The sequence below is a fragment of the Artemia sp. Qi Xiang Cuo genome, chromosome 2 (genome assembly GCF_049724085.1).
Source record: "Artemia sp. Qi Xiang Cuo chromosome 2, ASM4972408v1, whole genome shotgun sequence".
Taxonomy (NCBI): domain Eukaryota; kingdom Metazoa; phylum Arthropoda; class Branchiopoda; order Anostraca; family Artemiidae; genus Artemia; species Artemia sp. Qi Xiang Cuo.
The window spans coordinates 39260100-39280434 of record NC_142795.1 but is presented as its reverse complement, the minus strand read 5'-3'; the positions used below and the strand labels follow the sequence as shown (position 1 = coordinate 39280434).

The 20335-nt window shown below is 35.2% G+C and overlaps 1 protein-coding gene across 1 annotated transcript in view; it reads right to left on the bottom strand.

Moving 5' to 3' along the window:
- The window catches only part of LOC148955217 (uncharacterized), a 382412-nt gene that overhangs the window by 250157 nt on the left and 111920 nt on the right, over positions 1-20335 (bottom strand). The window contains exons 7-8 of the mRNA XM_089106626.1: positions 16710-16835; positions 12718-12843 (exon numbers count right to left, since the gene is read on the bottom strand). Coding sequence (XP_088962752.1) covers positions 12718-12843; positions 16710-16835 — 252 coding nt within the window. The remainder of the gene's footprint in view (positions 1-12717; positions 12844-16709; positions 16836-20335) is intronic.

The window sequence follows — 20335 nt, the reverse complement described above, 5'->3', positions numbered from 1 at the left end:
CTGATTGGCCTGTACATTTTGCAAGATATTTCCAAAGTCAATTAAGATGAAGAAACGTCGGAGTGTAGGTTTTACATCACCAGGCACGTGTGAGGGAAATTTTTTGTTGGTGGGGGGCTTAAAAAGGCAAAAATGGGTGAACTACATGAGTTTATGAGAAGATTCGTGAAAATTCCAAGTATTTGTTTGATTTTTTTGACAATTGCCTGAACTTGAGAGTAGTTTGTTAGAAATGCGTCGTTGGTAATTAAAAAATTGGATGCCAGAATCAGACAAACAAAAGGATTGTATCACCTGATTGGCTCGTATATTTTGCTGATATTTCTAAAGTCAATTAAGATGAAGAAATGTCGGAGTATAGGTTTTACATCACCAAGCATGTGCAAGGGAAATTTTTTGTTGGTGGGGGGTTTAAAAAGGCAAAAATGGGTGAATTACATGAGTTTATAAGACGGTTCGTGAAAATCCCAAGGTTTTTTTCTGATTTTTTGGACAATTGCCATAACTTGAGAGTAGTTTGTTAGAAATAGGTCGTTGATAATTAAAAAATTGGATGCTAAACTCAGACAAACAAATAGATTGTAACACCAGATTGGCTCGTATATTTTGCATGATATTTCTAAAGTCAATTAAGATGAAGAAATGTCGGAGTGTAGGTTTGACATCACCCGGAACGTGTGAGGGAATTTTTTGTTGGTGGGGGGTTTAAAAAGCAAAAATTGGGGAATTAAATGAGTATATAAGACGGTTCGTGAAAATCCCAAGTATTCTTCTGATTCTTTGGACAATTGCCATAACTTGAGAGTAGTTTTTTAGATATGCGTCGTTGATAATTAAACAATCGGATGCTAAACTCAGACAAACAAAAGGAGTGTAAAACCTGATTGGCTCGTATATTTTGCATGATATTTATAAAGTCAATTAAGATGAAGAAATGTAGGAGTGTAGGTTTTACATCACCAGGCACATGCGAGAGAAATTTTTTGTTGGTATTTGGCTTAAAAAGTCGAAAATGAGTGAACAACATGAGTTTATAATACTGTTCGTGAAAATCCCGAGGTTCTATTTTATTTTTTGGACAATCGCCTTAACTTGAGAGTAGTTTGTTAGAAATGCGTCGTTGATAATTAAAAAATCGGATGCTAAACTCAGACAAACAAAAGGATTGTAACACCAGATTGGCTCGTATATTTTGCATGATATTTCTAAAGTCAATTAAGATGAAGAAATGTAGGAGTGTAGGTTTTACATCACCAGGCATATGCGAGGGAAATTTTTGTTGGTGGGGGGTTTTAAAAGGCAAAATGGGTGAACTATATGAGTTTATAAAACGGTTCGTGAAAATTTCAAGGTTTTTTCTGATTGTTTGGACAATTGCCTTAACTTGAGAGTAGTTTGTTAGAAATGAGTCGTTGATAATTAAAAAATCGGATACTAAACTCAAATAAACAAAATGCGTCGTTGATAATTAAAAAATCGGATGCTAAACTCAGACAAACAAAAGGATTGTAACACCTGATTGGCCCGTATATTTCGCATGATATTTCTAAAGTCAATTAAGATGAAGAAACGTCAGAGTGTAGGTTTTACATCACCAGGCACGTGTGAGGGAAATTTTTTGTTGGTGGGGGGCTTATAAAGGCAAAAATGGGTGAACAAAATGAGTTTATAATACGTTTCGTGAAAATCCCATGGTTTTTTCTGATTTTTTGGACAATCGCCTTAACTTGAGAGTAGTTTGTTAGAAATGCGTCGTTGATAATAAAAAAATCGGATGCTAAACACAGACAAAAAAAAGGATTGTAACATCTGATTGGCTCGTATATTTCGCATGATATTTCTAAAGTCAATTAAGATGAAGAAATGTCAGAGTGTAGGTTTTACATCACCAGGCACGTGTGAGGGAAATTTTTTGTTGGTGGGAAGCTTAAAAAGGCAAAAATGGGTGAACTACATTAGTTTATAAGACGGATCGTGAAAATCCCAAGGTTTTGTGTACCAAGAATGGACCGGAAACAACTTTTCGAGAGACTACTATTGCCATCTACCAACCTATAGCTTTAGATGGCAGTACAGTCCTTCAGACACACGGCTATTGAGTGAGAGACATGTAAAAAAAAACCAATAGATATTAATGACAATACTAAACTAACATAACCGCAAAATTCCACATGATTGCACAGAAATACCAAAACCATAGGTTAGGTTAGGTTGCACAGAAATACCAAAACCTTAGGCTAGGTTAGGTTAGGTTAGCCTACGTACGAGCGCGTACGTAGGCTAACCTAACCTAACCTATGGTTTTGGTATTTCTGTGCAACCTTGTCATTAATATCTTAAAAAATTAAAAATTGTTATTAATTAAAAATTGTCATTAATATCTATTGTTTTTTTTTGCATGTCTCTCACTCAATAGCCGTGGGTCTGAGGGACTGTACTGCCATCTAAAGCTATAGGTTGGTTGATGACAATAGTAGTCTCTCGATTCTGTGAAATGTTGTAAGATCCTTCTGATACTATGACATATCTGTGTAGTTGAATTTGTTCTATTTAAATGTCCTTTTTTCCTATTAATTTCGACACTCAGTCAATAATTAATGATTTTATGAGTCTGCTAGTAGTATCGATTTCTTTGAAAATTCCTTTTTCGTACAGCTCTGACTTTTTACTAAACATTCTAAACGTTTTACCTGACATTGACGATCCACACACACACACAGACGACACACAATTTAATTTCTGATCGCGGGGGGCTGGGCAAAGTTGCATTTGTTTTCAGTCAATTCTTGGCAAAAAAAACCTTGGGATTCTCAGGATATGTCCTATAAACCAATGTCCTTCACCCATTTTTACCTTTTTAAACACTCCACCAACACAAAAAATCCCTAGCACGTGTCTGGTGATGTAAAACCTACACTCCGATATTTCTTGATCTTAATTGATTTTAGAAATATCATGCAAAATATACGAGCCAATCAGGTGTTACAATCCTTTTGTTTGTCTGACTTTAGCATCCGATTTTTTAATTATCAACGACGCATTTCTAACATACTACTCTCAAGTTAAGGCAATTGTCCCAAAAATCAGAAAAAACTTTGGGATTTTCACGAACCGTCTTATAAACTCATCTAGTTCACCCATTCTTGCCTTTTTAAGTCCCCCCCCAACAAAAATTCCCTCGCACGTGCCTGGTGATGTCAAACCTACACTCCGACAGTTCTTCATCTTAATGGACTTTAGAAATATCATGTAAAATATACGAGCCAATCAGGTGTTACAATCCTTTTGTTTGTCTGAGTTTAGCATCCGATGTTTTAATTATCAACAAGGCATTTCTAACAAACTACTCTCAAGTTACGGCAATTGTTCGAAAAATCAGAAAAAACCTTGGGATTTTTACCACTAGTTTAATAAACTAATGTAGTTCACCCATTTTATGTCTTTTTGAGCCCCCCCACCCACAACCAAGTTCCCTTGCAAGTGCTTGGTGATGTCAAATCTACACTCCGACATTTCTTCATCTTGATTGACTTTAGAAATATCGTGCAAAATATACGAGGCAATCAGGTGTTACAATCCTTTTGTTGTCTGAGTTTAGTATCCGATTTTTTAATTATCAACGACGCATTTCTAACAAACTACTCTCAAGTTAAGGCAATTGTCCTTAAAAATCAGAAAAAACCATGGGATTTTCACGAATCGTATTAAAAACTCATGTAGTTCACCCATTTTTGCATTTTTAAGGCCCCACCAACAAAAAATTTCCCTCGCACGTGCCTGGTGATGTCAGACCTACACTCCGACATTTCTTCATCTTAATTGACTTTAGAAATATCATGCAAAATATACGAGCCAATCAGGTGTTACAATCCTTTTGTTTGTCTGAGTTTAGCATCCAATTTTTTTTTATTATCAATGAAGCATTTCTAAGAAAATACTCTCAAGTTATGGCAATTCTATAAAAAATCTGAAACAACATTAGTATTTTTGCGAATCGTCTAATATACTCATGTAGTTCACTCATTTTTGCCTTTTTAAGCCCCCCACCAACAAAAAATTTCCCTCGCACGTGCTTGGTGATGTAAAACCTACACTCCGACATTTCTTCATCTTAATTGACTTTAGAAATATCATGCAAAATATATGAGGCAATCAGGTGTTACAATCCTTTTGTTTGTCTGAGTTTAGCATCCGATTTTTTAATTATCAACGACGGATTTCTAACAAACTACTCTCAAGTTAAGGAAATTGTCCTTAAAAATTAGAAAAAAACTTGCGATTATCACGAACCGTCTCAAAAACCCATGTAGTTCACCCATTTTTGCCTTTTTAAGCCCCCACCAACAAAAAATTTCCCTTGCAAGTGCCTGGTTATGTCAAACATACAGTCCGACAATTATTAATCTGACTTGACTTTAGAATTATCTTGCAAAATATACGAGCCATTCAGATTTTACAATCCTTTTGTTTGTCTGAGTTTAGCATCCAATTTTTTAATTATCAACGACGCATTTCTAACAAACTACTCTCAAGTTAAGGCAATTATCCAAAAATCTGAAAAAACCTTGGGATTTTCACGAATCGTCTTATAAACTAATGTAGTTCACCCATTTTTGTCTTTTTAAGCCCCTCCACCAAGCAAAAATTTCCCTCGCACGTGCCTGGTGATGTAAAACCTACACTCAGACATTTATTCATCTTAATTAACTTTAGAAATATCATACAAAATATACGAGCCAATCAGGTGTTACAATCCTTTTGTTTGTCTGAGTTTAGCATCCGATTTTTTAATTATCAACGACGGATTTCTAACAAACTACTCTCAAGTTAAGGCAATTGTCCTTAAAAATCAGAAAAAACCTTGGGATTTTCACGAACCGTCTTATAAACTCATGTAGTTCACCCATTTTTGCCTTTTTAAGCCCCCAACCAACAAAAAATTTCCCTCGCACGTGCCTGGTGATGTAAAACCTACACTCCGACATTTCTTCATCTTAATTGACTTTAGAATTATCATGCGAAATATACGAGCCAATCAGATGTTACAATCCTTTTGTTTGTCTGAGTTTAGCATCCTATTTTTTAATTATCAACGACGCATTTCTAACAAACTGCTCTCAAGTTAAGGCATGTGTCCAAAAATTCAGAAGAAACCTTGTGATTTTACCGAACCGTCGTATAAACCCATTTAGTTCACCCATTTTTGCCTTTTTAAGCCCCCACCAACAAAAAATGTCCCTCTCACATGCCGTCTGATGTAAAATCTACACTCTGACATTTTTTCATCCTAATTGACTTTACAAATATCATGAAAAATATACGAGCCCATCAGGTGTTACAATCCTTTTGTGTGTCTGAGTTTAGCATTCGATTTTTTAATTATCAACAAGGCATTTCTAACAAACTACTCTCAAGTTAAGGCAATTGTCCAAAAAATTAGAAAAAACCTTGGGATTTTCACGAATCGTCTTATAAACTCATGTAGTTCACCCATTTTTGCCTTTTTAAGCCCCCCCCCCCAACAAAAAATTTCCCTCGCACGTGTTTTGGGATGTAAAACCTACACTCCGACATTTCTTCATCTTAATTGACTTTCGAAATATCAAGCAAAATATACGAGGCAATCAGGTGTTACAATCCTTTTGTTTGTCTGAATTTAGCATCTGATTTTTTAATAATCAACGACGCATTTTTAACAAACTACTCTCAAGTTAAGGCAATTGTCCTTAAAAATTAGAAAAAACCTTGGGATTTTCACGAACCGTCTTATATACTCATGTAGTTCACCCATTTTTGCCTTTTTAAGCCCCCCACCACCGAAAAATTTCCCTCGCACGTGCCTGGTGATACAAAACCTACAGTCCGACATTTCTTCATCTTAATTGACTTTAGAAGTATCATGCAAACTATACAAGCCAATCAGATGTTACAAACGTTTTGTTTGTCTTAGCTAAGCATCCGATTTCTTAATTATCACCTAATCATCTATAGAAAACTACTCTCAAGTTATGACTAATTTACAAACAATCAGAAAAAACCTTGGGTTGTTAGTTAACAGTCTTATAAAACCATGTAGTTCACCCATTTTGGCCTTTTTAAGCCCTCCACCAACAAAAAATTTCCCTCGCACGTGCCTGGTAATGTAAAACCTACACTCCGAAATTTTTTCATCTTAATTGACTTTAGAAATATCATGCAAAATATACGAGCCAATCAGGTGTTACAATCCTTTTGTTTGTCTGAGTTTAGCATCCGATGTTTTAATTATCAACAAGGCATTTCTAACAAACTACTCTCAAGTTAAGGAAATTGTCCAAAAAATCTGAAAAAACCTTGGAATTTTAACGAACCGTCTTATAAACTCATGTAGTTCACTCATTTTTGCCTTTTTAAGCCCCCCACCAACAAAAAATTACCCTCGCCCGTGCTTGGTGATGTAAAACCTACACTCCAACATTTCTTCATCTTAATTGACTTTAGTAATATCATGCAAAATATACGAGCCAATCAGGTGTTACAATCCTTTTGTTTGTCTGAGTCTAGCATCCGATTTTTTAATTATCAACGACGCATTTCTAACAAACTACTCTCAAGTTTAGGCAATTGTCCAAAAAATCAGAAAAAACCTTGGGATTTTCACTAACTATCTTATGAACTTATGTAGTTCACCCATTTTTGTCTTTTTAAGTCCCACGCCACCAAAAAATTTCGCTCGCACGTGCCTGGTGATGTAAAACCTACACTCCTACATTTTTTCATCTTGATTGACTTTAGAAATATCATGCAAAATATACGAGCCAATCAGGTGTTACAATCCTTTTGTTTGTCTGAGTTTAGCATCCGATTTTTTAATTATCAACGACGCATTTCTAACAAAATACTCTCAAGTTATGGCAATTGTCCAAAAAATCAGAAAACACCTTGGGATTTTCACGAACCGTCTTATAAACTCATGTAGTTCACCCATTTTTGCCTTTTTAAACCCCCCACCAACAAAAAATTTCTCTTGCACATGCCTGGTGATGTAAAACCTATGCTCCGACATTTCTTCATCTTAATTGACTTTAGAAATATCATGCAAAATATACGAGCCAATCAGGTGTTACAATCCTTTTGTTTGTCTGAGTTTAGCATCAGAAATTTAATTATCAACGACGCATTTCTAACAAACTACTCTCAAGTTAAGGCCATTGTCCAAAAAATAAGAAAAAACCTTGGGATTTTTACGAACCTTCTTATAAACTCATGTAGTTCACCCATTTTTGCCTTTTTAAGCCCACCACCAACAAAAAATTTCCCTCGCACGTGCCTGGTGATGTATAACCTACACTCCGACATTTCTTCATCTTAATTGACTTTAGAAATATCGTGCAATATATACGACCCAATCAGGTGTTACAATCCTTTTGTTTGTCAGAATTTAGCATCCTATTTTTTAATTATCAACGATACATTTCTAACAAACTACTCTCAAGTTAAGGCAATAGTCCAAAATATCAGAAAAAACCTTGGGATTTTCACGAACCTTCGTATAAACTCATGCAGTTCACCAATTTTTACCTTTTTAAGCCCTCCACCAACAAAAAAATTCCCTTGCACGTGCCTGGTGATGTAAAACCTACGCTCCGACATTTCTTCATCTTAATTGACTTTAGAAATATCTTGCAAAATATACGAGCCAATCAGGTGTTACTATCTTTTTGTTTGTCTGAGTTTACTATCCGATTTTTTAATTATCGACGACGCATATCTAGAAAACTACTCTCATGTTAAAGCAATTGTTCAAAAATCAAAAAAAAACGTGATATTTTCACGACCCGTCTCATAAACCCTAGTAGTTAACCCATTTTTGCCTTTTTAAGCCCCCCACCAAGAAAAAATTTCTTCCGCACGTGCCAGGGGATGTCAAACTTGCACTACGATATTTCTTCATCTTAATTGACTTTAGAAATATCATGCAAAATATACGAGCCAATTAGATGGTACAATCCTTTTGTTTGTCTGAGTTTAGCATCCGATTTTTTAATTATCAACGACGCATTTCTAACAAACTACTCTCAAGTTAAGGCAATTGTCCAGTTAAGGCAGAATGTAAAAAATCTAAAAAAAAGTTAAAAAAAAGTTAAAAAAAAGTTTAAAAAAAAGTTAAAAAAGAAAGTTAAAAAAAGTTAAAAAAAGTGAAAAAAAAGTTAAAAAACAGTAAAAAAAAAGAGTTAAGAAAAAGTTACAAAAAAAAATGTAATTATGTAAATTAATTTAATTATGTATATTAATTAATGATACATTAATTTATGGAAATTAATTAAGCAAATTAAATTACAGTAAGAATTTCACAATTTCATACAAAGGAAACGTCACGCACTTTGAACACAGATTTGCACGAATTTTCACGGTGGTTGAATTCCGGTCATTACACTGTCTGCTTGTATTGGCGGGAGACACTCTGCTTGTATATATTATAGCTATATGGGGAGACACTCTGCTTGTAATCGTTATATCAATACTACTGAGAGGGGGGTTAGTTGCCCTCCAATTACTTCCGAGTATGAAAAAGGGAACTATCCCTTTAAATTTTCGATCGAACGAGCCTTTTTTGAAGTTTCTAGGACAATGTTTTTTATAAAAACCTTATATGCCCCAGGGCATAACTTACAACCCTTGCCCTGAAGGCTGTGGTGGAGTGTCCTCCTCAAAAATATAATTTCTACCTGGAAATCAACTACGCTGAACAAAATGGCTATCTCTAAATTTTGATTGGATGTGTTTTGGGAAATGGTGGGCGTGGAAGGGGTGTTGGTTTCCTTCCAATCCCTTTCGATTATTAAAAAGGGCACAAGCCACTCTATTTTCCAACCGAATGAGCCCTTTTTGAAGTGTCTACGACAACTCCTTCGATACGAAGTGCCCTGGTCTAACACCAAGAAAAAAAAATTATACATTGTGCCAACATTGTCCTTTACTTAGGCAGCGCCATTGCGCTGCCTATGATAAAATCCACTCGGTACGTCATAAGGCTTACAGGTTTGAATGCAACTACGAAGGCAAAAAAACTTTGCAATTATTACAAATAATGATTCGCTATTTTGACAAAGGATTACAACAATTCAAAAACCTTGAAAATGAAAACCAAAAGTTTCAAGCCTAGTACATATCGTTGTTAGAGATCGGAGTAGCTTCAATAATCAATAATTTTTGAAAATACAGTAGTATGAAAAGACATTAAATTGCGCAAAGAGCAAAAAACTGGTAATTGCAAAAATATTTATTTATATTTTAATAAGGGATTACAACAATTCAAAACCCTTAAAAAAGAAAACTAAAAGTTTGAAGCTAAGTAGAAATCGTTGCTAGAAATTGGCCTTCTCTTAATAATCAAATATCTTTGAAAAGACACAGCAGAAAAAAAAAGGTTTTGTTTTTATGAAATAAAGTTTCGTATGCAGTTCAACGAACTTTTTGAAGGCCCCTCGTATATATATATATATATATATATATATATATATATATATATATATATATATATATATATATATATATATATATATATATATAAGCATGATATGCTTTCAACAAAATTTTTTATGTTGTAAGCATATCATATATTAAATACGTAACCTAACCTAGGTACCTTTCTCCCATAATGCACCAGTACCAATATCATTCATAATTAACAGAGGATAAAATCGGGAAAGATAATGAACGGAATGATCATGAAAAGCAGGAAATAATCTGTATAATTTGTATCATATCTACCTCTGTTTACAAAAATTGTCAAATAACCAACCCGAATTTTATCTTTGAGTCGGAAATTACCTGAGAAAGGAAAGATGCAAATTGTTAGTAATATTGATGCCAAACCATCCAAAAGACACCACAGAGGGGTAAGAAAACGAATTTACATACAAATGGTTGCAAGTGAACGATACGATGAGCCAAAAGTAAGGTACTCGCACTTAGCGACCTTAAAATAAAGACCAATCCGAGCAAAAGCCTTAGAAATGTAATTAACAGAATCTGAAAGACTATTTTTACTTGTGCTAATAACAAGATGGTCATCAACAAATGCTAGATACCAAACATTAGTCAACCCAGAAAAGTATACCGGAAGCATATTATTGCTTACTTGAGATATTAATATTTTGAATAAATTAGGTGACAGAACACCATCTTGTCCGACCCCTTTTGGAAATAGTATTCTTTTTTGAAAAATCTAACTATTAACTTTAGCTTTAAGAAAATATACCAGGATAGTACAAGTATAGTACCAATACTTGAGCAATAAAATCCTTGAAATATTTATCCCTTCGTAAATTTGAGCGAAAAAGCTGGAAATGATTAATAGAATCAAAAGATCTGGAAATGCCAAGAGCGTCAAGGTGAATATATTGGTTATTTGGAGGAGCATCCAAAAGAAGAGAAGAAAGAATCCGGAGAGCATGACTACATCTAAACCCAGTCCTTCAATTAAGTTGATTTTCTCCGGAAGTAATCACAGCAGTAAGGTACGAAAGAAGAATATATTAAAAAACTTTACTTAAAAAACTTAAGAGGAGATTTACCTATTTTGAGAACTGAAGTTACAGTGCTGCAGAGGAAGCTGTCGAGTAGGCAATAACAGACGAACTTAAAAAAAATTGAAATTACAACGGAAGGTGTAAAACAAAAATTTGCAGGCAGACTGAAGACGAATTGCAGAAATCCCATCAAAATCAAAAGACAAGGATTTAATCTTTTAAGAGCAGTTTCAACGGAAGATAAAGACACATCGGTAACATGAGACGGAGAAACTGCAGACGGTAGACAATAATGAACAAATTTACTGAAATAAGATTGAACAGAGTAATTTACTTTTGAAAAAAAAAACATACGAATAACATTGTAGCAAAAAATCAATAATACTGAATCATTTATAGCAGCTTTTAAGTTTTCCTTATCCGATTAACCACGCTAGAAGTGCAAGGCCCTTATGAGCAAGAGATCGTGGTTGTATATCCCGAATGCACCTGAACAAGATCAATCCTAATAGCAGACTGTTTTTCAAACAGTTCGTGGTCACGAACTGTAAGTAAGGAGCGACCCGGCTCAATGGTAACCAAAACTCTAGAAAACGGTATTTTGATACCAATAGATACATCAAAAGAATCAGATTTTAATGTTGATTTCAAATATATAAGTTTCATCAAGTTTAGTCACGCCCATCAAAAGTGACGCCCCTGAGAAAATTTGGCTGATTTGCCAAAAAAGGGGGAAAGACCCCCTAAAAACTATAGAAACTTCATGAAAATCACACCATCATATTTAGTGTATCAGAGAACCCTATTGTAGAGGTTTCAAGCTCCTATCTGCAAAAATGTGGAATTTTTATTCTTTGCCAGAAGAAATATCACGGATACGTGTTTATTAGTTTTTTTTCCAGGGGTGATTATATCGACACAGTGGTCCTAGAACATCGTGGGAGGGCTCATTTGATTGAAAATTAGAATTTCTAGTCCCATTTTTAAGTGACCAAAAAAATGGAGGGTAACTAGGCCCCCTCCCACGCTCATTTTTCCCAAAGTCACCCGATCAAAATTTTGAGATAGCCATTTTGTTCAGCATGTTCAGAAATATTATAAGTAGTTCTTTTAGGATGACCTAATTCCCCGAATTCCCCGGGGGGAGGGCTGAAAGTTATGAACTTTACCCAATGTTAACATTTAATATTGTTTATTGGGAAGTATACAGACGTTTTCAGGGGGGATTTTTTCTGGTAGTGGGGTGGGGTTCGGGGGATATGTGGGAGGATCTTTTCATGAAGGAAGTTTTCTTTGGGGAAGGGACATTGCTATGAAGGAGACGCCGGATTTCCCAGCATTATTTAAAAAAAGATCAAAAATTAAATATAAAAAAAACAAGTTTTTCAACTGCAACAGAAGCTACGTCAAAACTTAAAACGAACAGAAAATATTACATATATGATTGGGTTCACCCCCTAGTCAATACCTCGCTCTTTAAGCCAAAGATTTTTTAGTACTTTCATAAGAGCTATTTATTCTAATTAACGGCCTTTGTGATTAAGCGGTCATTTTTAAAGAATTGGAACAAAATTCGAACTTTGGCTTAAAGAGTAAGGTACTGACTAGCGGGCAAACCCTCTAATATACGTATTAAAAATATCTGAATATAGAAGTTCGTTATGTAAGTAAATTCGTAAGTTACGTATATTTAATACTAATAAAAACGTTCGTAATTAAAATTAAACAAGTTTCGAGATAGCCATTTAACCAAATAAAAGTAAATTAATATACAAATTTTGTTTTAATTATTCATGTACGGTGAGCCAAGATCAAAACCTGCATTAATTCAAAAACGTTCAAAATTCAAATAAAAAAAATAAGTTTTTTTAACTGAAAGTAAGGGACGACGTTAAAACTTAAAAAGAAAAAAAATTATTCCGTATATCAATGGGACTGTCCCCACCTCAAAGCCTCGCTTTTTACGCTAAAGTTTTTTTGTTGTTTAAAAAAAATAAAGTTGTGAGAAATTCAAACTTTAGCGCAAAGAGCGAGATGTTGAGGAGGGGACAGCCCCATTAATATACGGAATAATTTCTGTTCCTTTTAAGTTTTAACGTCGTTCCTTACTTTCAGTAAAAAAAAAAACTTGTTTTTTTATTTAATCTACTATAGGATCAGTAAATATTACCAAAAATCAAAAGAGAAACGAAAGAATGTTCACCTAGAGTTGTTGTTGTAATTCCAGATTCGGTAGTAAATGCGTCAGTAATGCAGGTTGCAGGTGGGCAAGTAACTTCTGGACAAGTAATCGGACATTCTGGACACGTTGTTGGGTAAGCAGTATTAGCTAAAATAAGGATTTGGATTTCTTTGTTTTAAGGGGGCTAAGAAAGGCAAGATTTCCATTTATACTTATTAATTTATAAAAAAAAGTTAAAAATAAGCGTTTCAAATAAAAGTTAAGATCTGCATTAAAATCTAAAATGATCAGAAATAAATTCATGCAATAATTCAAACACAAAATGCACAGAAATTGGTATGAAGAAATAAATTGAAGACAAAACGAACAGAAATAAAAACTAAAAAATAATACATACTGCTACGGATGAATTGATAAAACCTAAATCGAACAGAGATTAAAATTAAAAATATGGTCAGACTTAAAATGAACAGAATTGCTACAAACGAGAGTACGGTTACCGTCCTTTTAAACCCTCTAGTCACTAGTCTCTGGTGTCAGTTATGCATACAACAAAATTCAAAATGCTATGTGTTGAATGAGATCTACCTCACCCTATCTACATACTATGTATGTTTCAAGCCTGTCAGAGTTTCTTAGTTTCTTAGTATAAAATAGGGGTGTCTTTTAAAGTATAACCGAGAAGACTGCATCAACATATATACTTTCACGAAAGGGAGAGGAGAGATTGACATTCCCCGTACAAAAGAGTTATAGAAGAACTCTCCTAGAAAGTTGTAAAGGTGATGACCCTAAATTTTGGTTTTTTGAATTTCAGGGCCCTCTCCCTCTTAGATTGTAAAAAATATTTACTGAGTATGCTTCTCAGGGAAGGATACCATTCATGGGTTATCGAAGCCTTGCTATACGATTACTGAACGCGAATGTAAAAAGCAGAGAAAGAGGAGTGGATAGGGGAGGGATTCGCAGCCTTTCTCACATTTAAGAGTGTTCCCTGTCAAACAGCTTGCAGCAACAAACTGTAATTAAAGAGTGCCTCATGTGGATGGAAACCAAATTCTGAAAAACTTAGTTTGGTATCAACAGAACATAATGTTTATTCTATATCTAACCATGCAAAGTAAATTAATTTATAAATCAAGATCAAATGTTATTTATTTAAAACATGCATAATTTTGGTGTAAAGGATTACACCCCACACCCCAGAAGGATGCGATGTTGATGAAGGTTACACAGTAAATATAAACATATATAAGAACGCTAGAGCGGTATCAACAGAAGTCCGAAATTCCTTAATTTTCTGAAGAATAATTGTAATCCATTTAAGAAAAGTTTATTTTTGCCCCCTTACAACATAAAAAAAAGCGGAGTAAATAAAAAAAAAAAGAAAAAAATCAAATTCTAACCAAGAAAAATCCATAATATAAAATTAATCCAAACAGCACACGTAAATAAATATTAAATGACAGAAAATGAAGCAAACGATTTAGACATCTCTTAAACGTATCGCACCCTAATGAATCCACTAAATCTAAAGGGTCAGGAACTTTAAATGCATTCATTTATTTCTGCAGCGATGATTATGTCAAGCCAGCAATCGCTGATTAACAAAAGAAGGCTCACTCGAATGAAAAGTGCAAAATATGGCAAGCTTTTAGAGTAACAAAAGAGATGACGCCACAGTTAAGAGCCATTTTCTGATATTTTGTCCCGATAAACCGCAATCATGCTCCACCATTCAGCAATTTTGACCTGAACAGTGCTGGAAAGCTACTGAATAAAAATACTGAGAACGATTGAAGCGGTATGCATATAGACTTTCAAACAAATCGTGGTAACGAACTGTAAGTTAGTAGCAACCCGGCTCAATAGTAACCGAAACTAAAAAAAGAAATTTTAATGAAAATAGATGCATCAAAAGAATCAGATTTTTATGCTGATTTCAAATATAAAAGTTTCACCAAGTTTAGTCTTACCGATCAAAATCTACGTCTGAGAAAATTTGCCTTATTTTAGAAAAGAAGGGGAAACACACCCTAAAAGTCATAGAACCTCAATGATAACACAATCAGATTCAGCGTATAAGAGAGCCCTTCTGTAGAGGTTTCAAGCCCCTATCTGCAAAAATGTGGAATTTTTTATTTTTTACGAGGAGAAAGAACACGGATGCGTGTTTATTTGTTTTTTTCTCACGGGTGATTGTATTGACCCAGTGGTCCTAGAATATCGTGGGAGGGCTCATTCGAAAAGAATTTAAAAGTTCTTGTGCCCTTTTAAAGATACAAGAAAATAGAGAGCAACTAGACCCCCTCCCATGCTTATTTTTCCCCAAAGTCACCCGATCAAAATGTTGAGATAGACATTTTGTTCAGCATGGTCGAAAAATACAATTACTATGTCTTTGAGGATGACTTAATCCCCCACAGTCCCCGGGGGAAGGGCTGCAAGTTATGAACTTTCCCTAATGTTTACATATAGCATTGGTTATTAGGAAGTACGTTTTCAGGGGGAATTTTTTCTGGTAGTGGGGGGGGGTCGGGGGATACGTGGGAAATCTTTTCATGGAGGAAGTTTTCATGGGGGAGGGGACATTGCTATGAAGGGAGCACCTTATTTTCCAGCATTATTTAAAAAAACGATAAGAAATTAAAAAAAAAACAAGTTTTCAACTGAAAACTTTTCAACTTCAAAACTTAAAACGAACAGAAACTATTATGTATGTGATTGGGTTCGCCCCCTAGTATAATACCTCGCTCTTTACGCTAAAGTTTTTTACAGAACTTTCATAAGTGCTATTTATTCTAATTAACGGCCTTTGTGATTAAGGGGTCATTCTTAAAGAATTAGAAAAATAATCAAACTTTAGTGTAAAGAGCGAGGTATTGACTAGAGGGGTGAGCCCCCTAATATACGTAATAAAAATATACGTATATAGAAGTTTGTTACGTAAGCTAGTTCGTAAGCTACGTATATTTATTACTAATAAAAACGTTCGTAAATAAAATTAAACAACTTTCGAGAAAGCTATTTAGCCAAAAAAAACTAAAATTAATATACAAATTTCGTTTAAATTATTTATGTACGGTGAGCCTAAACCATAACCTGCATTATTTAAAAAACGATCAGAAATAGAATAATTTCTTTTAACTAGAAGTAAGGAGCGACATTAAAACTTAAAACGAACAGAAATTATTCCGTATATAAAAGGGACTTTCCCCTCCTCAACGCCTCGCTCTTTAAGCTAAAGTTTTTTTATTGTTTTAAAAACTAAAGTTGTGAGAGAGAGTCAAACTTTAGCGTAAAGAGCAAGGCGTTGAGGAGGGGACAACCCCTTTCGTATTTGGAATAATTTCTGTTTGTTTTAAGTTTTAATGTCGCTCCTTACTTCCAGTTCAAAAAAACTTATTTTTTTTATTTAATCATTATCAAACACCATACTGAGATAAAATGAAACACTCGTCCCTAAGCATATGCATTATTTTTCCAATATCCAGAAGCTTACACTTAGCATGGTGACTTTACTAAATATATCGTTCCTCCCAAGTTTTGACAAAATTTCCCATTACGGTACAAAGGAGGGAGAAAAAGAAGAAATTTACAATACTGGAAATACTGAATACACAATGAAGAAATATTATTCATATTTAACAAGGGATAAAATCCAGAAAGCTATAGAACACAATAATCACAAAAAGTAGAAAATAATTTGCATTATATTTACCTCTGTTTACAAAAATTTTGTCGAATAACCAACCTGAATTTTTAGCTTTGGGTCGGAAATTAGCTGAGAACGGAAACATTGCAAATTGTTTGTAATGTTGTACAGAACCACGGAAGTATTTTTTTTGGTATTTCAGGGCCCTCTCCCTCTTAGACCCTAAAGAATATTCACTGAGTATAGTTTTCAGAGATGAATACCACCTGCCTATAATCAGTCCTGATAGCAGACTGTTTTTCTGTTACTGGGTCAGTAAATAGTATCAAAATAAAAAAAGAAACAAAAGTATGTTCACCTAGAGTTGTTGTTGTAATTCCGGACGTAGTAGTAAATGCGTCAGTAATGCAAGTTGCAGGTGGGCAAGTAACTTCTGGACAAGTAATCGGACATTCTGTACGCGTTGTTGGGTAAACAGTGTTAGCTAAAATAAGGATTTTGTTATCTTTGTTTTAAAAGGTTAAGGCAGGTGAGAAATTATTTCAGAGCCCTTTCCCTCTTAGACCCTAAAAAATATTTACTGAGTATGCTTTTCAGGGATGAATACCATTCATGGGTTATCGAAGCATTGCTGTATAATTACTAAACATGAATGTAAAAAGCAGAGATTGAGGAGGTGCACGGGGAAGGGACTTGCAGCCTCCCTCACATTTAAAAGAGTTCCGTGTCAAACAGCTTGGAGCAAGAAACTGTGATTAAAGATCAACTCATGTGAATAGAAACCAAGTTCTGACAAACATAGTTTGGTAGGAACATAACATAGAGTTTACGCCAATTCTAACCATGCAAAGTAAATTAATTTACAAATCAAGATCAAGCGTTATTTATTATTATTAACATGTATAATTTTGGAAGAAAGAGTTATACCCCCACCCCAGAGAGGTGTCTTGTTGATGAAGGTTATACAATTGAACATATTGAACATACGTGAGAACGCTAGAGCAAGGGTTGTAAATTGAGCCCTGGGGACATATATGTTTTTTTTGTAGAAAGCGTTTTATTAGAAACTTCAAAAAGGGCTCACCTTTTCCCCAAATACATCCAATCAAAATTTTGAGATAGCCATTTTGTTCAACGTAGTTGAAAGCTCTAGAAATTAGGTCTTTGAGGATGACATCCCCCTCTCCCACAGCCTTCAAGGTAATGGTTGTAAGTTGTGCCCTGGGGGCATATAAGGTTTTTGATAGGAATTGTTGTCATACAAATTTCAAAAAGAACTCATTCAATTTGAAATTGAAACTGCTAGTGCCCTTTTTAATAGGCTAGTCAAAACTGATTGGAGGGCAACTAACGTCATCTCACGCCCAGCATTTCCACAATTAAAATTTTGAAATAGCCATTTTTTTCAAAGTAGTTGAGAGTTCTGGATATTATGTCTTTTAGGTTGATAAACCCCCCACCCCTAAAAGCCAGGGTTGTAAGTTATGCCCTTGGGGACTATAAAGTTCTTATAGAGAGTGTTGTCATAGAAACTTCAAAAAGGGCTCATTCAATTGGAAATTGAAAGGGCTAGTGCCCTTTTTGTCTATTTGAAATAGGCAGCGCAATAGCATTGCCTATGACGAACTTGAGTAAATATAGAAAGTGTTGTCGTCGAAAATTCAAAAAGGGCTTATTCGATTGGAAATTGAAATGGCTAGTGCCCTTTTTAATAGTCGAAAGTAACTGGAGGGCAACTAATCCCCCTTTCACGCCCACCATTTCCCCAAAAATATAGATTCTGAGATAGCCATTTTTTCAACGTAGTTTAAAGTTTGGGAAATTAGGTCTTTGAGGATGACGACCCTCCCACAACTCTCAGGGTAAGGGTTGTAACTTATACCCTGGGGGCATATGAGGTTCTTATAGAAAGAGTGTTCATAAAACTTAAAAAAGGGCTCATTTGATTAAAAATTGAAAGGGTTAGTTCACTTGTTAATAGTTGAAAGAAATTGGAAGGCAGCTAACACCCCTCCCACCATTTCCCCAAACACATCCTGTCAACCCCCTCAGAGCCCTCAAAGGGTTCATTCGATTTGAAATTGTAAAGGCTAGAGCCCTTTTTAATATTCAAAAGTGATTAAAGGGCAACTAACCCCCCTCTTATGCTCACCAATTCCCAAAACACATTCAATCAAAATTTCATATAATCATTTTGTTCAACAATAATAACACGCTCCCCAGGCCTCACAGCAAGGGTTGTAAGTTATGCCCTGGGGGCATATAAGGTTTTTATAGAAAGCGTTTCCGTAAAACTTCAAAAAGGGCTTATTCGATTGGAAATTGAAAGGGTTAGTGCCCTTTTTAATAGTTGAAAGAAATTGGAGGGAAACAAACCCCCCTCTCACGCCCACCATTTCCAAACACATCCAATCAACCCCCTCATAGCCCTCAAAGCGTTCATTAGATTTGAAATTGTAAAGTCTAGAGCCCTTTTTAATAGTCAGAAGTTATTGGAGGGTAACTAACCCCCTCTCACGCCCACGATTTCCCCAAACACATCCAATCGACCCCCTTAGAACCCTTAGGGAAAGGATTTTAATTATACCCTGGGGGCATTTAAGGCTCTTATAGAAAGGGTTGTAGTAGAAACTTCAAAAAGGGCTCATTTGATTGGAAATTTAAATTGCTAGTGCCCTTTTTAATAGTCGAGAGTGAATGGAAACCAACTAAACCCTCTCTCAAGCCCACCATTTCTCCAAACACATTCAATTAAAATTTTGAGACAGCCATTTTGTTCACCTTAATTGAAAATTCTGGAAATTACGATTTGGAGGATGACAAACCCCCCCAAACCCCTCAGGGCAAGAGTTGTAAGTTATGCCCTGATGGCATATAAGGTTTATATAGAAAGTGTTTTCCTAGAGACTTCAATAAGGGCTCATTCAATTGGAAACTAAAAGGGCTACTGCCCTTTTTAATAGTCGAAAGTGACTGGAGGGCAACTAGCTCCCCTCTCACGCTCACCATTTCCCCAGACACACCCAATCAAAATTTTAGAGATAGCCATTTTGTTCAACGTAGATGAAAGTTATGGAAATTAGGTCTTTGAGGAAGACACTCCCCCCAGAGCCCTCAGGGCTAAGGTTTTAAGTGATGCCCTGGGGGCATCTAAGGCTTTTTTTATTGAAAATGTTGTCGTAGAAGCTTAAAAAAAGGCTCATTCAATTGGAAATTGAAAGGGCTAGTGCCCTTTTTAATAGGCTAGTCGAAACTGATTGGAGGGCAACTAACCCCCCTCTCACGCTTACCATTTCCCCAAACACATCCAATCAAAATTTTGAGATAGCTATTTTTTTAATGTAGTTTAACGTTCTGGTTATTTTGTCTCTGAGGATGATCAATCCCCCTCCCTACATACCCCTTGGGGCAAGAGTTTTAAGTTATGCCCTTGGGGCATATAACATTTTTATAGAGCGTTGTAATAGAAACTTCAAAAACTTTGAAGGACTAGTGTCTTTTTTAATAATCAAAAGTGATTGGAGGAAAAATAACACCCGTCCCACGCCCCCCATTTCCCCAAAAACATTCAATAAAAATTTTGAGATAGCCATTTTGTTCAACGTAGTTGAAAAATCTTGAAATTATGTCTTTAAGGATGACGCTCTCCCCTCGGCCGTCAGCACATGGGTTGTAAGTTATGCCCTGGGACCATAAAAGGTTTTATAGAAAGCGTTGTCGTAGAAACTTCAAAAAGGGCTCAATTGATTGGAAATTGAAAGTGGTAGTGCCCTATTCAATAGCCAAAAGTGATTGGAGGGCAACTAACGCCCCTCTCAAGCCTACAATTTCTCCAAGCACGTCGAATCAAAATTTTGATATTGACATTTAGTTTAACATAGTAGAAATTTCTGGAAATTAGGTCTTTGCCAATGTTGTAGTATACAATTCAAAAAGGACTCATTTTATTGGGAATTGAGAGCGCTAGTGCCCTTATTAACAGTC